Source organism: Micrasema longulum, unplaced genomic scaffold (assembly GCF_059751315.1).
Source record: "Micrasema longulum isolate JH-2025_06_02 unplaced genomic scaffold, ASM5975131v1 h1tg001017l, whole genome shotgun sequence".
Lineage (NCBI taxonomy): Eukaryota > Metazoa > Arthropoda > Insecta > Trichoptera > Brachycentridae > Micrasema > Micrasema longulum.
Window position 1 is genome coordinate 82,198 of NW_028278205.1, and position 20,259 is coordinate 102,456.

Below are 20,259 nucleotides of genomic sequence, written 5' to 3' on the forward strand. Positions count from 1 at the left end.
CAACTAAATGGAGAAACAAGGAGTCATTTTAAATGGCACCACATAGGGTTCAATACATTCAATTACTATACTTCACGCAACCCTGGACTGGGTACCCCCCACCTCACCTGTTTTTAACATTGGTTATTCCGTTTCATGCTGCTGCGGATATTATAATCAATCTTCTGAACACAGCCTGTGCTCTTGTCCCTTCTATGAATACCGAATGGAGCTTCTCACTACTATCTGTGGCTCTTTTATAGGTCCTGTCGGATATAAAGACCCAGTGGCTTCCAAAAATGAATTAAAGGTTTTTAACAAGTTTTGTAATAATTTTGGCAAATTAAATCAATTTAATCCCCCATGTACAATCAATTTAATCCCAGTTAGTGAAGAATGTTCTTCCCCCTTTTCCTCAATCCAATGAAGAACATAATATGAACTTCTGGATTACCTTCTTTTAACACAAATATGTCAAGGCTACCAGATTACAGAGAGCCCCTTCGCGCAGCTTTTCTCATTTGGCAACAAGCAATTTTTTCTAGTATGTGGGCACCACCAAGGAAACTCAAGTCCTCGGATGTGGTGGGCAAACTGGTACCTAGAATGTAAGTACATAGTAAGATATTACATTTCTTTGGTTTCTCTTCAAGATGTTATAACCAGTACTTTGAATTCTGATAGCTAAACCCAATGCACCATTAGGTAAATATACTGTGGGGTCAAAGTCCAGTTATCGATGACACATACATGCCAAATGATTTTACCTGAAATATTGAGCAACGACCCAAGAAGAAACTTAATATTTTCTATTGAATACAGTACATTATATTCTGCAAGATCAACAGTACTGCACATAAGACGTTAACTCGATAACTAAATCAGATGAAATATTTAGATCAATATCCTGGAGTACATTTCATTCTGGCCATGGATAAATGAAGAACAAAAGGACTCAGCCTATAAAAGAGACCACAGGGTGTGATAACATCAGTTAGGTCAGCCCAGTTGTGCAGGAAGTTAGTCAGTCAATTCCAACATGCAGTCCAGTTCAGTGAGTCAGTTATTATCGCCGTTACTTTTGCGCTTCACAACATGGTGTTGTATCTTATTCGGTATGTAATAAATATGTATACTAACACAAACATTTATTCTGTCCACCTTCAATTGGGGAATCAAAATCTTACAACACCACTGATTTATAGACACAGTTTTAAAAATTTTAATGTTCTGCAAATTAATAAAATAACAAAATGTGCAATAGGTTTTATTTTTATTATTAGTCAGACTCTAATACAATAATTATACATATTTTGGTTGCGATAGGATTCCAATTATCTAGCGATATTGAAATTCAAGGAAGCCATTGTTACATACATGTACATACATATTTATTTACCGCAACCTAACCAAACCAAACCAAACCCAAATTTATAAATTACACAATTAAAAAAATCTCCAATGATCTGCGTTGAAGATAAAGAGTTTATATCCACTGAAGATAAAAAAAAAACAAAATGATTAAAAAAATATCAATCAAATCTAAATATTAAGGTGTATTAAAGTGTTACTTAAAAAAAAAATTCAGCGCTCCTACATACATAAGTTAAAAATTAGTTTTTTTTGGGTCTGATTAAAAAAAGTATGTGGCATTTGAAAAACACACAGTTTAAATGCTGTAAAACAAAATTTACACGGATTTCAGTTTGCAAAATCTAAATATTTTGTTTAAATTATTATAAAATGTATAAATTTGAACAGTATACGTGTATTTAAAAAAATTCAATAAGATTAACAAATTTTGATTTGAATTGAATAAATAAACCTTCTGGTACAAAAACCAGACTATAAAAGATGAAAACATATGTTGTTAAAACGATTCACAATTTAAGAAAGAAACAATAGTATTTTAATACTATTTACACTGGTTATTAAAATATTTTTTTATGCAAATGTGTTTTATTTTAGAATTTTTACAGATTTTATTGATCAGCAAAAACACATTGATGGCAGTTGAGTAATTCCAGAGCTGGACTACAATACAGTATCTACTGTACAGTAGCAGTACTCAACGAATTAGGAAAACGACAAATTAATGACATAATAAGTGTTTTATTTTTTACACCTTGGTATCGCGCTTGTGCGACTGAAAAAATTTTTCTACTAATTATTTATACTCTAAATTTTTTCTCTGCGCAATTGGGAGAATTTTTAATATAACTCGAAGTTTTGTTGTGAGCAGTTGAGTGATTCAATGTATCTGAATCCTCTTATAAATTGTGACTAAAAACTAGTAAATTTTTTTTTTTGAAAATTGTGTTTCTTCGGAAACCAATCGGTGTAGACATTACGTATTTAAAAAAAAGAATACGAATTCATGTCTTTTGAAGACTAAACACTTAACTCCTAGCAAAATTGATAGAAATGAAAATGTTTCAGATGAAACTGTTGGGAAAATTAATCAAAATTTAAGAAAACAAAATTTTGCCAACAAGCAACGGGAGTCAAAATTGCAGTAAGTGAGGGACTACTTGCGCCTTTTAGATTCAGCGTTAAGTAATTCTAAGTATTTTTTTAATATTACATTAATTTCAACCTTTTTCTGGGGGCCAACTACAATCGGAAGAAAAGGAATCCATACCTTCACTAAGACGGTATAGTTGAAGATAAATTCTTCCGAGCGATATCAAAGAAACACTACCGACCCTGTATCTTTAAGTTTTGGGTAGATACATCGATATGTACCAAGAGAACGCATACCTCACGGAACACATATCCACGCACTAAAGTCATATATTTTCATTATGACGGTATAGTTGAAGATAAATTCTCCGGAATTATCACAAAGATATACTACCGACCCCGTTATCTTTAAGTTTGAAGTAAGTACATTGGTATATACCGAGGGCACAAGTATCCCACGGTACACATATCTACGCATTCAAAGTGACGAAAATTTAGTTTCACCAAGTACTTCTTGCTTTAATTATGATTAGTATAATTTTTTAATCATTTTGAGATGGCTACTTGTCATCTTAGAAGCCTAATGAAAATAGGAAAGAGAAATAAATCAAGTTTAATGTCATTTAATTACGAGAATCAATACAGAATCATTTAGCAGTAAATTTTAAAAACTCGGGGTAATTATAGTGCTTGCGTAAAACCACGTGACCTTTGAGATTTGGAAAAAAATGTTGCCACTATGAATTTTTTTTTCTCTGTATTCCTGAATGCTCTTATCGACATATCAATAGTGCCGGCTTTGTAATACCACAGTAGATAGAGATGGACGACAAGTTAACTGTAACGTCTTAGGAATTGTCAGATGTCAAATAAAAATCATGTTGAAGCCAGCACTTTTTGCTTTAATTGCGATTTATTTCAATTTTAAATTGTTTTGAAATGAACGCTTTTTATAACAGATTGAAATACGAAAGAGAAATAGATTAATTTAAATTTAGTATTGAACACAAAGTAAAATTTCAGCATCACCTTTTAGTTTGATTTGATCAAATGACGATTGATATGACATAATAAAACACATATCGACAAGTCTGTTAGTCAAGTTAAGTATACCCTCACAATATGTTCCAATGAAGATAGCATTTGTAATTGTAGCCTAGGACCGTTACCAGAAGTGAAGACTAATCACCTTATCTTACCTTTGTATAGTTAAAAACAAAAAAAAACACTGTTAATCATGTACCAATAAAGCATAAATATAAAATACACCAATAATAAAAAGAGTTTGAAAATATAGCACTCTGATTCCCGATCAGACTCGTTCTACCATTATATCTCAATATCAAATAAAGTGATATTCGATATGAGGTAACATAATTTGGGCATTCAAATTGTTATGCAGTGTAGATTGATAAATAATTAATTAAATAGCCATTAAATGTATATCACTTTCAAAACTGTTTGGATATATGTATTTTCATTGACAACTGCCAGCCATTTTGTAATATCACGGGGTAATAAATTTACTTCAAAATCAGGATTTTTGAGTTAACCACTAAATCACATATTTGTATTTTCCTCTCTAGTCATGATGCATTAAAATAATACAATGATGATTTGAATGCACAACTTGTCTGTTTGTAGTATTCACAGAGGATACAAAAATGTGTTTTTAATAGTTAACTCAAAAATGCTGATTTTGAGGTTACCTAGTTGTAGTAATTACCCCATCATAGGTTATTAAATCATTTTAAAAACGTAAGCAAAGACTAAGTTGAATGTTTTATGACCAACTCGACAACTCTCGTTGAAAGTAAACATTTCAAGGATGTTTTACAAAAACAAAAAAGTTAGCTATTCCTCCGTAACCTGAGTTGCAAAGATTCAAATGCATATTCATGTCAAGTAAAAAAAAACAAATTTCTATTTTTTATTTGGAAACATGAATAATGTATTAGTCCAATATATTTTTCTGAAGGAAGTGTTACTTGTAAATATTGTCAGTGATACTGCAATACCACGTAACCCGTTTTGTTATGAAAATATTTAATGAAATAAATTAGCTATAAGGACTAAGGCCCGGTTGTTTGATCGTTAGTAAAAGTAGAGTTTTACTATAGTTTAATTTACCAACGATTTTGGTTTTACTATCGTTCTACTATCAGTGCGTTGTTTCACCCGCATTTTTACTATAGCAAAATGTAACCACTGGTTTTTTGATTCCAAAGCTCAAAAATTGAATATTGTTCTTTATTATTTTTTTACAAATGGTTACACTGTGGAATGTGACTTTGAAAACGTCAAAACACCAAACAAATTAAACCAAGTGACAACATGGCATGGGTACTGAGTAAACGCAACAAAATAACATCGGTTAACATAATCTTTTTTTTTTTTTTTCAATTTAATGAAATAAAATCCGAGTTACAATAACAATATTATAATATCTTATTTGAAAGCAAGAATGATAAGAAAAATTAAATGACAACTAAAATACTGTCAATCCAACAAGATAGCAAATTTTAGCTCTGGAATATTATAATGTGGGAGTATAATATAATATTTATGTGTTCTTTGTTCATGCCATTATTTATAATTGAAAAAAAAACCAAAACATTTTTTAAAACTTTAACCGAATTATTTTTAAAATGAAGACAAGATTTGACTGACACGAAATTGTCCGTCCGAGGTTTGGTGGAATAATACTGCCAAATTGTTTTCAAAATGTTTTCATTTTCTTGACAATAAGTACAAAATGTTATCATTGAAAGAACCCTCCGATTTATATTGATCATAATAAGCGTAATCCATTCCATATTTGTAAATAAAAGCAAAACTGAGAGACGTGAGCAAATAACGACACCCGGTAAACGTCAAAAAATGACGCCATCTTGATTATTCTACTATAGTAAAACATTGGCGGGTAAAATTTTTAACTAATGGTTAAAGACTTTTACTATCCACCGTTAGTTACTATGGATGAAACAACCCATTTTGTCAATTTTTTACTATTACTACGGATTTTTTACTATTACTAACGATCAAACAACCGGGCCTAAGAGTGTTAAGTTTTAAATTATTGCTATTTTTACTTTGAATAATGATAGTTATTCTGATGCTCCAGAGGTATTTTTGATGGATTAAAACCGTAAATAATATATTAACAGAACGCTTTTTAGGTTCCCTGCCAGTCAAAAAATTACATTGATAGTTACGCGGTATTGCAGTACCACCGATGAAATGTATATACATATCATCGAGTTAATGCCAAAATCATAAAACAGCAAAAAATCGTTTTGATATACATATAAAGGTTTAAAATCTAATACTGATATTAAAAATCAATTTCTTATTTCTCTGTAGAATACTCTTTATTATAAAATTGGTATAACTAATAAACTGAATTGTGACTATGGCATTTACCTGAGGATATTTTATAATCTTTAAATATTTCAAAGACCTTGCGAGATAATTGGAACCCTGACGCAATTTACAAGTAATTAATACTACGCCTTTTCTTCTTTCTCCTTATTATATCTCTCTAGCTCTTTGAGGAATTGAGACTTGGGTTTCATCACATTTGGACGGTCCCCTCTACACTTGGGGCAGAACCATTTGCCCTTCGGTTTGGTAGTGAGAGAAACACACGAGAAATGGAACCATTCGATCGGGCACAGATCATTGTCACACAAAATCATTTCGCCGAAGGAGATTTGATCACAGAGACAATAGGTCGGTTCGTCGGGGTCTATTGGATCCGGGTCTTCCGGGGGAGGTGTCTCATCTCGCTGTGAGTTCTGAACTGATTGACGTGACTTGCGCTTCTTTTTCTTCCCAGTACCTAGAATAATATACATTTTAATAGTATATATAACCACAACTACTTATACAGAAACATCATTACCATCGCAAGCGCAGATGAATACAAAATAAAGTGCAATAATATGTTAAAGTACAAGATCTTGCGACAAAAGAAATGAAAAATGTAGAGCAAAAATAACTGCAAACTGTTCATTTTATTAAATTTATGATGCAATAAAAATTTTGTGTTATATTTATGTACTTCCTACAAAGAATTTTATAAATGCTAAAATACTACACATAAAAAAGTACTTTCCTAACTATGCATCAATGTTGACAAAATGATTCTTTCACGGCATCTCTGACTTCCAGTGCATAAATAAAAAATTTCAACATAACAAATATGCATAATTCAATGGCATTTTTCGACATGACCACAAAGTATTTGAATTGTCGATGGTGTAAATGTAACGGATTTTTAAATTGAAATATTAGCAAAAAAAATGAAGAGGAAAAAATTATAAAAAGCACTCGAACCTAGCTTCCCAGCCCCCGTTTTCTTACTAGTTCCGGTACTTTGGCTTCCCCTCTGTGGCGGGTCAGGGGGCGGAGGAGGGGGCGGTGGTGGCGGGGCAGGAGGTTCTCCCCTCAGCTCTCCGCCTCCTCGACCCTCTGCTGCCCCGTTGCCGCGATCATTGTCATTATTCGCTACTCCATCTGTGCGACTTCGCCGAGCACGTTTTGAAGCTCGTTCTCCTGAAATGAAATATGATCCGTTTGAAGCACTAACTGTCTAGTTATTCATTATATAATTAAAATAAAAACACTTTGCTTCTAATCACTAAATATTTATTTATTTATTGACTAGTTTCAAGGCTACATGTTTCCTTATCAAGGTATATAACCATATCACTCTAATATAGACCTGGCTTCCTCTACATTAATACATCTTCTTATAAACCCAAGCCGATTATTGTGACTTTTGACATGTCCATCTTCAAGCATTATAAAAACATAGATGGGATTTTGTCAGGACCATAACTGCATTTTGATTCAAGTTGCAGTATGCTGTTTTTAATGTCTTTTAATTCAATATTAAGAATAGATAAATTTAAATTAGTATTACTTTTTTTCTGGTAAACAAGTATTCTCGGTGTTATTGTCATAAACACTTTTTAAAAATTCACCGAAAAGGTGACTGTATTGCAGGGGCGAATCGTCAAAGTAAGCGATTATGCACAGATTACCATTATATTTGACTTTTAATAATTATAATTTATAGTAACCAGTTTTATGGGAAAATAAATAAAGTAATTGTTATTTATTATAAATCACCGTTTATATCTTTCTACAAAAAAATATCTATGAAGTGCACCCAGCCCATCTTACTGAACGATGAAACTAGCCGATTACCTCAGCTTATTCTTCCATACAAAAAGTACACTGTATTTTTCGTCTTTAACCCAAGTTGGCTTTTTTAGTACTAAAACAAACTTGCAGATTACAAATATTTTTAGAAGATTCTCTATTTGGAAACTCGTATTTCGAACATTATTTCCAAAGGACTATTTTTCTTTGATGGGATACCATTGACATATTATGTATCACATAGGACAGGTGACGTTCACAGTGGCCGTTTTAGGCATTATTCATTTTAAAAGAAATCGGCCAGTGCTCAAGTCTTGACAGTACTGTCAATGACAGATCATAATGGAAATATCTGCGGAAATGTCGTTGTGGTATTTGTTAATAAACTTTTGTACAAGTTTAGTATTCTATTAAAATAGTGTAGAATAAAGCTACATATATCGCGTGGTTAATAATAATTGTTGTTTGAGTTGATTTTCACAGATCCACAAAAAAAAATAGTCATTTATAATCACATTACTTACATGTTATGTAAGTACTTATATGTAGTACAAATCAATGAATATTTTTAATAGGTTACCTATAAAATAAATCACGGCTCGCCACTGCTGTATTGTTTCAGTTACTTCCAGATTTTGAGGCATGGTGCATAACATTTGGTAAGACGGTATTATCATTGCTATTTATGGAATTTTCAACGCTTCGTATATAACTTTCATGGCAAACACGAGAGCCCTTCTTACATTCTCTTCTGAACCATTGAAAATTTATGTAATCGGACAAAATTCTCGAATCTTTATATTTTGATGATATTAATGGATTAAACATCTTCCATATTTAAGAAACTCAAAAAGCTGTGAGTAATAATCTTCCTATAATTAATAACCAAAGGTCTGAGGTTCGAGCCCCACTTTACCACAACTTGATTACAATATTTTAATAGTGAGTTATTTACAACTCATTGAAAATGCCCCCTAAAATTAAAATATTTGGGTAAATCATAAGTGAACGCAAATGTTAAAAAAAATAAAAATATTGAAGATTTAAATACCAGTCCTTTAGAAAAAATGTTTAGTAATTACTTTATAAAAAATATTTAATTTAATCTGATCCTGCTACCTCATTCCTTTTCTGAGAATTTGCAGACTATACGAAAAACATAAAACTTTGGACACATGTAATTTACATACATTGTACATTTCTGCTACGTAAGTGTGATTTTTATTCTTAAAATGCCGAATAAAGATTATTATTATTACTATGCTAGAAAAAAAGATGTATTTTTAGGTATATACTTGTTATTTGGAGTTTTAAAATATTTACTGTTAATTTATTTAAAAAACCTTGACAAAGAAACTGTCACAATCTGAAACCAGTTGGCAGATTAAATTTATTTAGTGATTTTACACAAAGAAAATACATAGTTACATCACTTAACACGGAAAGTTACAAAAAATGTGCTAGAAATATAAATTTTATGGTACTATTTTATCATAACAGGGAAAAAAACCAACCAGTTCTATCTTTGTCTCTATCTCTCTCCCGGTCGTGGTTGTGTGGTGGGCTGGCGGGGGCTCGCGTGGCCGCCCCTGTCCCTCCGGTGCCGCCCCCCCCTGCCTGGGTGCTACCATTGCCCCCCGCGCCGGTGTTGCACAATTCCTTGGCTGATGCGGGAGGCTCCACGGACATGGACTCCTCCTTGACGTTGTTTCCATTGCCATAGTGAGATTCTAAAACAAACAAAAAACATATTTTGTACAACTACCATACCAACTTTATTTATTGACTTTACTAGATGTATAAGACATGTATCAAGCCAGTCACGGCATATGGAGTAGATACAAGAGCTGATACAACCAGGACAAAGAATCCGCTTAGAACTTTGGAAATGAAAACTTTAAGGGCAATCACGGGTAGAACGCTTAGAGATCAGATTTATGCCAAAACAGATTAACAGACGATGCGGAAGAAGAATTCACCAGTTGTGGCTTGCAAATCAACAGTGATAATTAAGATTTGTTTTATACCTCGCTGTTGACCGTCAAATAAGTCACGTGTTCTAAAAAATAATCAATTGGAAATTTAAGGGTGTAAAACAGGCAAACGAGGTATACTGTGGATATAACTATTGGTATTAAAATCTGTACGCTAAAAAAAGGAAGTAAAGTGTACTCTAAACACACTTCATGTAATAAGTGAACACAGAATCATACCTAAATATGGGTATAAATGCAAAAAAAATACAATGAAAAATGTAACAAACTCGTACTGCCATTTGCACACATAAACGCAAACCCTGGAACATACAAGTTTATTATATTAGTATTTTTTAAGTCATTTTATTAAGTCATCTCTGCAAAAAAAATATTTGGATATGAATATACAAAGCTCATCCAAAATGTCAAAGTTGTAATCAATCTATTAGAAACTTTTATTTTCTAGCGCCGATAAACTTTTATTTATTATTAGTTTACGTGATCTTGTTTACTTTTGAAAATAAATTTCATGAACAATAATTTTTAAAAAAATAAATCAGAAAGAATGAAAATTATGCACAATTTGTACAAATTAATAAATATTAATAATAAGAATGACTCACCAGAGAAACAATTTTTATTTTAGTATGTGACTTAAATTAGGTTATGAAAATATCTCTGAAAGTTAGAACTTTCTAATAATTATAAATAAAAAATCTCACATTGGTTTATAAAATTATTGGATAAATAAGAAAGTTAGTAAATTATAAAAAAGGAAATCAAAATATGTCCAGCATCTTGACGATGCTCAGATTTAGAGCCCATGTCTAAAAATAGAAAATCGTTTTGACTTACCCAAAGTTCTAAAATCGTGGTCCAACTGGCGAGATTTGTGATCGATGAGGTCTTGGATTAGTTGGACAACTTGTAGCTTCTCATCTCCTAATTCTTGGGCGGCTATCAACGATTGTTGTATCTTCATAATAGCGCGAGCTCTTTTGTTAGAGCGGGTTGTGTTTCCCTCATCTTTTGGTAACATACAATTATTTAGATTGTTCTCGACATCTCTTATGCACGCTGAAATATAGAAACCATATAAGAATCCGCGATAATCCTAATAATTAATGAGAATTGTGCAAATGAAATGTATGTTTACCTCTGTAACTGACATCTAGTTCTCGCATACGCGTCAAATGTCTTTGAAGATCGTCTGGTAAATTTTCGACACAATCGAGATAGTTTTCCACATAAGTGGCTGAAAACAATGCCTCTGTGGCCACTTGATTGAGCATTGTCAAATATTTTTACATATTTCTGTAATAATTGAGTTTTCTTAACACAAATACAAGTTGGTATAAACGAATACAAGCCGATCTGGTTGTTGACAGGTTTGATTAAATTTGTTAGGGCAACACTATCTTTATTACACAAAATAACAAGTAGTTGATTATCAGGGTTTATTGCATTGTAAATCATAATAATGAACGACAGTTTCAGTAATTTAAAGAAGAAATAATGCCTTAAACATGAAACATACATTAAAATTTTATAAGTTATATTTTGTCAGGATGAATGCAGTTTTATAACAATTGGAAATATGGTGACATCCAAGAATGGCAACACTTCAGCGCATGTGTAGTGAGCCCTGTCGGTGAAATTTGAAAACAGTTTCTGACCAATAAAATTTCAATTTGTTGCGTGCATTGCATTTTGTTTGATTTTACGGTCGGTTCGCAGGTTTATTGTTCGGTGAATAAATAAATTTCTCGTCTTAATTTCCAAATATCTCATATATTTTTTAACAATTAAGATGACTTCAACAAATATTTACGTTGGATTGGCCGAAGGAGGCAAGAGCTGCATCAAGTAAGTAAAAATCACTATTTTCTAATATCTAATAGTGACAGTTTACTTTGTGATTGTTTATAATTAATCAAATATCTTAGCATAAATACGGTTAATTGGAGTAGATTGTAAAATAAATGTGTTTTTAATGTAAATCTTATCGCAAAAATATAACGGAAATCTCATTTAAAACCAGTGTCGTTGTTTTGAAATTCCGCATACTTACTCTACTTCTAATAAATTTAGTATGCGAGTTATCAAAAACGAAAAATAATGTTTATTTACTATCACTTGTACATTATAATTGGGATATATGCGCAATTTAACTAAGAATATTCCATAAAATATATCTTTAGTTTGACGTTTCTTTCAAAATCGTTCATAGAATGTTCTGCGTTGTTCCATTCGTTCGAATTATTATAAGATTTTATCCGTTCATAATTTTTATAATACTTAATTTTAATACACAAACATTTTGTTTATTCATTATTTACATTCGTGTGTTTAAACTATTGGTTTAAAATTAAAGAGTGGCATTTAAAAAAAATTCAATACGAAACTAATAGCTTTTAAATTTGCATTTTTAGGTTTTAAACAACAATATCTTATCTAGCTTGATATTTTAGAAACACTATCAGTAAATAAATTTAATAATTTAAAATTATATGTTTACTTACTTAGGTACCTAAATATCGCATACAATGGTTTCGTTAACAATATATTTAAGAATTTATGTAATATCTTATTTACTGTGATAATTACTTTTTTTTTTAAATTGATCAATCCGTTTTGGACCTATTAATTTTTCCACTATAATTAGAAAAATGTAAATCACATGAAATTACAATATTTTAAATACACTTATCATATATATATTTCGATAAATGAAAATACTCGGTTTTATAGGCCTAAAAATGTTGAATTATTTTTTTACTGATAATATTTCATTGATTCCAAACATTCAACATTTTCTTTTTTTCTATGATATATTTGTATGTTTTTTTTAAATATTTTTTATTTCCTTTTTTAATTACTATAAAAAAAATACCATATAATTTTTTACAGATTATTTTATTTTCTCTTTCTTATGTTACACAAAAATATTATAACTCTATTTATTATAGGAGCAAAAATTCATTAACATTTTCTTGTATACCCATGAACAGGCCGTGCCTTTGTGGGATTTTTTTGTTTACTATTTTTACTATTAATATGTATTTCATAGCTTTGTAATTATCTTTTTTTTAATACTCTGTTTAACCTCTTATGTATATTGTAAAAAAACAAAAAAAAAAATAGTAAAAATTAAAAAAAAAAAAAAAAAACATTCATTATCTAGCGGGAAACGTCGGTAATCAATATTGAAAATCAATGGTTTTTAATTTATTCAAGGGCTGAAAATTTAAAAATAATTTATTTATATAAAGCAATCCGACAAACTAGCAATGATTTTCGATGGTGATAATAATATTTTTGTTTTTAAATGTATAATAAATGAAACACTTGGTATGAGACGTACGCTAAACACGAATTCAATACAAGTTTCGGATATTCAGAATGAGGAAGCTCAGTGGTTTTTTATTTGTTAATTGACTACCAAACTAACCAAAAAAAATGTGTATCGCATTATCAGCGCTATGATTTTTTAAAGTTATGTTACTCCGCGTGTGACGTCACAAGTTCTCTTCGGTAATTTCTGCTGATTGGTAAATTGGCTTCCTTTAAACCGGAAATTTATATACATTTTCAAGAAACTTCGCCGTACAACTTAATACTTTTATTTTTACCGCGCGTAAGAAAACGTTTTTATATCTTATTTCCTTTAGCACTAAACTTCCTTATCGGGTTCAAATATAAACTAAACCAAAATAATCATACAAAATATTACTTAGGTAGAGTTGTGTGAAAATCGTAAGGCAGGTGGGTATTTTTATTGATTGGAAATATTTGAAGCAGGGGTAAGAATTTAGAAATACAATATTATTGAGTAAAAATTTGTCCGATTTTTTTGTTTGGATTTCTATATTTTCCAACTTACTAATTTTTTTTCTTCTAAGGAATAACCAGCTAAGCCTCTAGTTAGAGGCTTGTCAGCAGGCAGGAAAGAGGGAATATGGAAAGGAGGTAATGAAATGTACACCACAAAACCCAGATCAATGAGAACAAATATTTATCGGATTTTTTTCTTGCAACTAGTGGGAATCGAACCTGCGACGCCTGTTTCACTGTTAGTCGTATAACGAACTGCGCCACGGCGCCTGTCGCCAAATGATTTGTTTACATGTAACATAATGTAAAAGTTATGTTACCACAATATATACCAGAATGTAAAAGTAAAAAATAATGCGTGGCGTAAAAATACGAAGCGTTTATTATTATTTTAGTATGTATATTAAAAATATTGTTCCACAAAGTAAATCCCTAAACAATTTTTTTTAAAGTTTTTTTATTTAAATGTGCGATATCTACGTGGATAATCTCTTTTATAACTAGACTCCTATCAAAATTAATAATGCAGCTAACAATTTTAAAATTTATTAACGCTGTTTGAGTTTATTATTTATGCAGTTCTACTCTACTAATTCTCCGATGACGCTTTGGTGGTTTTTAAATCCCAATATATTTTTCAGAACAGTTTACGTGTATCCTCATTAGTACAAACATGAGACCATTTCTAAATTTCAGTTCTCCTTTCTTATTTCGTACAAACATATTATGTTATGTAATGTGGACCAGATGGCGATACTTATTGTATTCTTCATAATGTTTACCCATTGGTGCACCGGTTGCAACTTGCAACGTTCTTTAATCGTAGTTATATCGAGGCAATATTATTATGGTCAATTTTGAGACATTAAAATATTGTTGTGAATAATCGAAAATAGCTGACGTATTTATATAAATTCGTAGTTTACATATTTATAAACATCAATTTATGATCATCATCATCATTCCCATTTCCTCATGCAGTGTTGCATAGGGCACTGCATAGGTAAACTAAATGCAGCGTGTTTCGACCATCTGTTACATTCTCAAGCTTTAGGAACTATTCATATGAAAAAATGTTTTTTTCACTCGGTAGAAATTAGAGCATTTAATTGTACGGCGAAGCATCTCGAAAATGAATGAAAAATTCATAAAAATGAGCTTCTTTGAATAACGTCACAAGTTCTTCCGAATCAACCAATGATAGAGTGTTGTGATAGATTTCCGGTTTCCGAAAGGCTAATCCACCAATCAGTCACCACCAATCAATCACTGACTAAAACTTGTGACGTTACTGGCGGAGGAATATCAAAATTACAAAGCTTTAAAAATCATAGCGCTGATAATACGATACATAAAAATACTTATTGCTCAGTTTGATAGTCTATTGGTAAATAACAGAAAAAAACATGGAACTTCCTCATTATTGCTCTATTCATATGTTCTTTTTTAAAACTTATGTTTGCTGTATTTTATAAGTTAATATTTCGATCGCTTTTATATATTTTTTCCATGTATTATTTAATATCTGTACACACTTAAAATATTTTTGTTAGTAAATTAGTCATCTTCAAATTATATTTTTTTATTAAAGTATTGTTTTTAAATCTTTTCGGGCTCTTGAATGTGAATAAATATAAATAACTAGCTGACCCGACAGACGCTGTCCTGCCCGAACGTTGGTAACAGACTTTTCATTGATAAGTAGGTACCTAGGTACTTGTTTGTGATTAAATTCCAAAACTAAAAATTGAAATATTTCATTTAAGTAGGTACCTAGGTACTTGTTTATAGTTGAATTCCGAAACATAAATTATTTTTTTTTCAAACATGGCGTTCTTTTTGCAAACGTCAAACTCCGGTCTTCTCGCCAACAGAGGGGTGTACTAATGTAGGAATACGATTTTTAAAAATGTATTGAATTAAATATTATTTTGGTATTGCCAAAAATCCAGTAAAAATAAATAAATGGGTAGAAATTATAAGGAATTTAAGGAAATAATCTAATTAAGATCCACAAAAAACAAATACTGTTGTAAACATTTAAATACAAACTTTTTTTACACACAAAAAACATCTTTCAATTTTTTGTAAATGCATTCTCCTCGAATGCAAACCTGGTAGATCGGTGAATAAAACATTGCTCTTTACTTCTTTTTTACACATAAGATTGAAGATTTTAATATCTACGAACACGCACAGCGCAAAGATCTATATTTCTCTGAGAACCGCACGTAAATCGGTTAAGCCGTTTAGAAGGAGTTCAGTGACATCACACGCACAGAAGAATTATATATATAAAGATATTACACTTGACGTCCATTTTATATATTTATGCAAAGGGATCCTTAAATTTGATACCATTTTGATACAAAATATAAAATTGTGATTATGTAATAAGTTATATTTAAATATAAGTTATTATTTAATTAAAATGGAATTCCATTAAGAATTGTCAGTAAATAACATAAATCGAAATGATGATTGTTTAGTTATATGGCTTTTCGTTGTGGCAACAGAATTATGCACATTAATGACTCAGATAAGGGATCAATATAGTGCACGGGGGATATATTCCCCCCAGGTGCAATTTGGATTCCTGTAATATTAATGGTGGGCATTGGGAACTGGGAACACGAGGGAGAGGGGATTCAACACGACAATATCTGGAAAATCGTTAATTTATGGAATCAATGTTGCGTTAGCGTTATGGCGAATTACTTTGTAAAATCAATACCCCTCGTAGCTCGCAGTATTCCCCCCCGCTCTTAAAATCCAACTTGATTACAAAAGAAAACTTATTTTCGGTATTGAAAGGGATGTCTAGGCATTTACATTGCTTATGACCTGTCATTGGCTGGTTTAAGTGGCTACTTTACCCACTGTAGCTCCAAGATACATATCGGACCTCTGTTTTAGGGAAAATACGCGCCAAAGAAAATCTACTCTTATTGACAAAAATAAAAAATATTGGATTAAATTCTACTTTTATTTTTATAATATACCAGTGTATAATGTGACGCGTTCCTACTTTTTAATATCATTACAAAATACAAATACCTATCTCAAAATAAATGAAAAATATTGAATCCAAATTTTATTTTTATTTTGATTTTTGCATACCTCACCAATTATTAAAATGGAATTCTACCAAATAACTGTTTTCACAATAAATAATTGACTATTTTGGCTATGTTTGAACATTCACATTTCTTTAATTGAATACGCTACGGAAATGCAGTGCCCTTTAACCATTAGGCAGGGATCGGAGTTTGATGATGATTGATTGATTCATGCGTTCATAGCTTGAAATCTGTTGCCATTTTTTTCATTTTTCATATTAAATGAAAAACCTGCGATGCTTTGACCATTTTATCTTGATCGTTTGGTGTAATTTTCCTCCAATACCCGTCTTGATTTAATAATTTATTTTTACTTTTTAAATGCATTTTAAGTCCTGGTGACACATGGCTTTTGTCCATCTTGGCGCCATTGAGGAGATTAAATGTAGATAGTTCCGACACAACATGCAATGTTTTATGTATGCACCATGCGCCATGCAGTTCTCCTCTGCAGGCTTTGACTGCTTGTAATGCGCCGTGCAGCGTCAATGATTCACTATCGCCATATTGGGAGGCGTCTGTAATCACTTGACTGATAATGCCCTTGGCGACAGTTCTTCAAACCTTCACTCTACCGCATACATGTCGTATCAAACATCCTGAGAATGACGATTCGGCTATCAAATCGTGCCTGTAATAGGATCTTAATACAACACACAGAAGAAAAAATCGACAGAAATGTTTAGATTTTAACTCGCTTTTCCTACATATTAAAATCCACGTCGTAAAAGTCACAATTATATGCTTTTTATAACATCGAATAATTAAATTTATAGTCTTTTATCACACTAAATTACTTTGCATAATATATGAACGCATTGCTAAAATGCCGTCACTCTTTATGCGTAGAGTGTGCCATATATTTTTTAAATGTGTAACTTCCCGATGAAATATAAACAATTGTTCATGTTTTTGTTTTCTTGTTATTATGTAATTCAGCAAAGATACATACTTAAAAAAAAAAACAATTTAAGATATTCGTCGATACAATTCCACATGCATATAATATTTTCAACTACAGAATTTATGGAATTACATTTGACATTTAAGTGGTTTAATTTTTCTTGTTCAAAATAAGTTGTACACGTGTACTTATAAAATATTGTTAATGATAAATGTTGTTGAGATTACTCGCAAAAACTGGGAAAGAATTATAAAATGTGTCTGTTTTGCTATTTCGGCAGTATGTTTCCGACACATGCAGGCCAAAGGTGTATGGTATGTTGCATTGCTTGAAAATGAAAGCAGTTTAAATATATCCCTATGTCTGAGTGTTCTCAATCACTCATTTATATGTATTTTACTCTGACGGTTGATATAATATACATATATTATACTTAATATTTAATTATTTTGTTGATAAATTTGTAGTGTATGGGTAGTATTATATGCACTTGGTGCAGCTCATTTCTTTAGATTGTATTTAATGTGATTTTTAGCCCAAAAAGATAACATACTTAAGTAAAGTACAGAATAACTAAACATTATTGTCTAAATTTGTTGTAACAGAGAGAAAACGTTTTTGAGAAGGGAATATGGAAGTCTAGGCATTTACAGGGCTTACCTATACTTCCATGTTCCCTTCTCAAAAATGTTTTCCCTCTGTTGCAACAAATTTAGATCTGAACCACTCCCTAGGGAGGAAATCCAGCCAGTCTGCAAACATTTGGACATACTCAAAACATTGTAGAAACATGATTGTTATTACGCTGAAACGAAATACCTTTTCTGCACTGCGCGCATATTATGCACACGTATGACTCATGAGTTATCATAATCTTATATACCTGAATACATACCTATTATGATCAAAATGTTTACAATAATAAGCCGGTATAAGCAGATAATCAAAGGTCATATTACTATCATTTTCTGTTGTTGTTGTGATTATAAATTTAAATATAAATAAAGTGAAACGCGTAATTTTTCCGCGTTTCACTTTATTTATGTAGTTTCGGTTCCGTCGAGAAGCATCTATTTGTTGTTGTTCCTCTCTTCTCTTCCCTTCCTCCCTCCGTTCCGCGAGGAAACCAGCTGGCGCGGTACTTAGTATCGTGTACCGTGGATGTGGATGTGGATGTAGCGTAATGTACGGTATACAATATACCGGCACCTACCCACGGTGGAATACCGGTTTTGCCGTCACACCTGATCGGGTGTCGACGACTTTTGTTCCGCTGTCCTTTCTGCATCAGGGAGTGTCCCGACTTGATGGCAACTGGCAACTACAGTTGACTGGCACTAGTCGCTGACTGCTGGCTATCGCCTGCCTCGTACGCCAACCTGCCGATCGGCCAACCTGCCTCTGCATCACTCAGAGCCGATAGGGTTGTAAAACCTAACGGAACACTTTTTTCCATTAGATCTCTTCTCGCTAATCTTCCGGTTTATTACTGCGGAACATTTTTTCCCGAGAAACGAGGTCGCCGCTATTACATTCGTTACGCGAATATTTTTACTATTTATGTTTTTCGCACGCCCACGAATCCGATCATATTTGGCTTTGTGATTACCTCGGTGTATATTCGTAAGGCTGTTGACAAATAATAATGGCGACTCGAATTATTTCTACATGGTCACAAGTCACAACGTCGTAACACGTGAACAGTTCGCGTTTTCCTTTTCACTCACGCCTTAGTGATCTCGTCCCACGCCCTTCGCCAGTCCTTTTGCAACAAGTTGATCTGATCACTCGCGAGAATCGAAATTTATGCGGCCGTTTAGTTTTGTGATGCCGGTTGAGGATTAAGACTCGATTATATTTTGGTGTTTCGGAATATCTTGATTTCCTTTTAAAACATGTTACGCGCGTCGATCGCGGCTTGTACATTGCGAGAATGTTGACTGTAGCTTACTTGCATGATTCAGTTGTTAGCAATATGCAAAAACATTACTTTATCTTGTTGCAGCTGCCATAAATATGCCACCAGATATTTATTCCTTAAGCCGATATGATCACGAACCATGAACTAAACTCTCACTTATCGTTTCAGTGCATGGACTCACTTGATTCAGATTTTGATAAGATTTCGCTTGACGTTTATAGTGTTACTCCATATCTTGATAAAGGGATTTCACGTTTTTCTCTGATAATAATTAATTTTAGCTAATCGTGAAAAAAATATCGCTATCAAATCAAGTAATCTAATTCAATCGATACAATTGGAACGACAGCAGCTGTTTGTAACCGAGGCCCTGAAAATACATAGTAGTTTAGTGATGCAAAAGCGCGAGAAAATATTATGTAGTTTTAAAAACAGAACATTACTCCGCTGCCGTGCAGAGCCTAAACCGCCGCAACTCGCATTTTGTCGTTTTTGAGTTATTTATTGATTCGTATTTAGCATTCAATTAGCTATACCAACTCTTTTTTCGCTACAACTGGGAGGTCGTAAATCAAATATCTACTCATGCAGCAACATAAAAATTTTAGCCCATTAATGATTAAAATATTAACTAAAATGCGGTTTTTAAAAATTGTTTATAGCTCTATTACTGTTTTTTTATAAAAAAACTTTTTACATTGTAATTTGATAAATAAACAATGTTTAAAAAAAAAAATGTGAGCTTTAATTCAAACTGCTTATACTCAAAAGAAGCATCTTTTTCCAAAACCAAGCAAAACACATTTATGAAACACTGCATTTTAGGTTAAAATAATCACCAAATGTATATTTTTTTCAAGTTTTAATACTGCATTTTAACTAGTTTTGGGCAAC

General features: G+C 31.8%; 1 protein-coding gene across 2 annotated transcripts; it reads right to left on the bottom strand.

The window, feature by feature from the left end:
- Positions 1–4,827: 4,827 nt before the first annotated feature.
- On the bottom strand, positions 4,828–10,983 carry LOC148277537 (inhibitor of growth protein 1-like). Of its 2 annotated transcripts, XM_088232761.1 has the most exons (5): positions 10,744–10,983; positions 10,443–10,664; positions 9,126–9,341; positions 6,781–6,999; positions 4,828–6,283 (listed from the first exon to the last, which is right to left on the bottom strand). In XM_088232761.1, exons 1-5 carry the CDS (start codon positions 10,877–10,879, stop codon positions 5,949–5,951), a joined length of 1,128 nt encoding a protein of 375 aa, XP_088088887.1. In that variant the 5' UTR covers positions 10,880–10,983; the 3' UTR covers positions 4,828–5,948. The 2 variants fall into 2 exon arrangements, with proteins under 2 accessions (XP_088088887.1, XP_088088888.1); XM_088232762.1 differs by lacking the exons at positions 4,828–6,283; positions 6,781–6,999 and adding an exon at positions 8,496–8,585 and having other exon boundaries at positions 10,744–10,972.
- Positions 10,984–20,259: the final 9,276 nt, after the last annotated feature.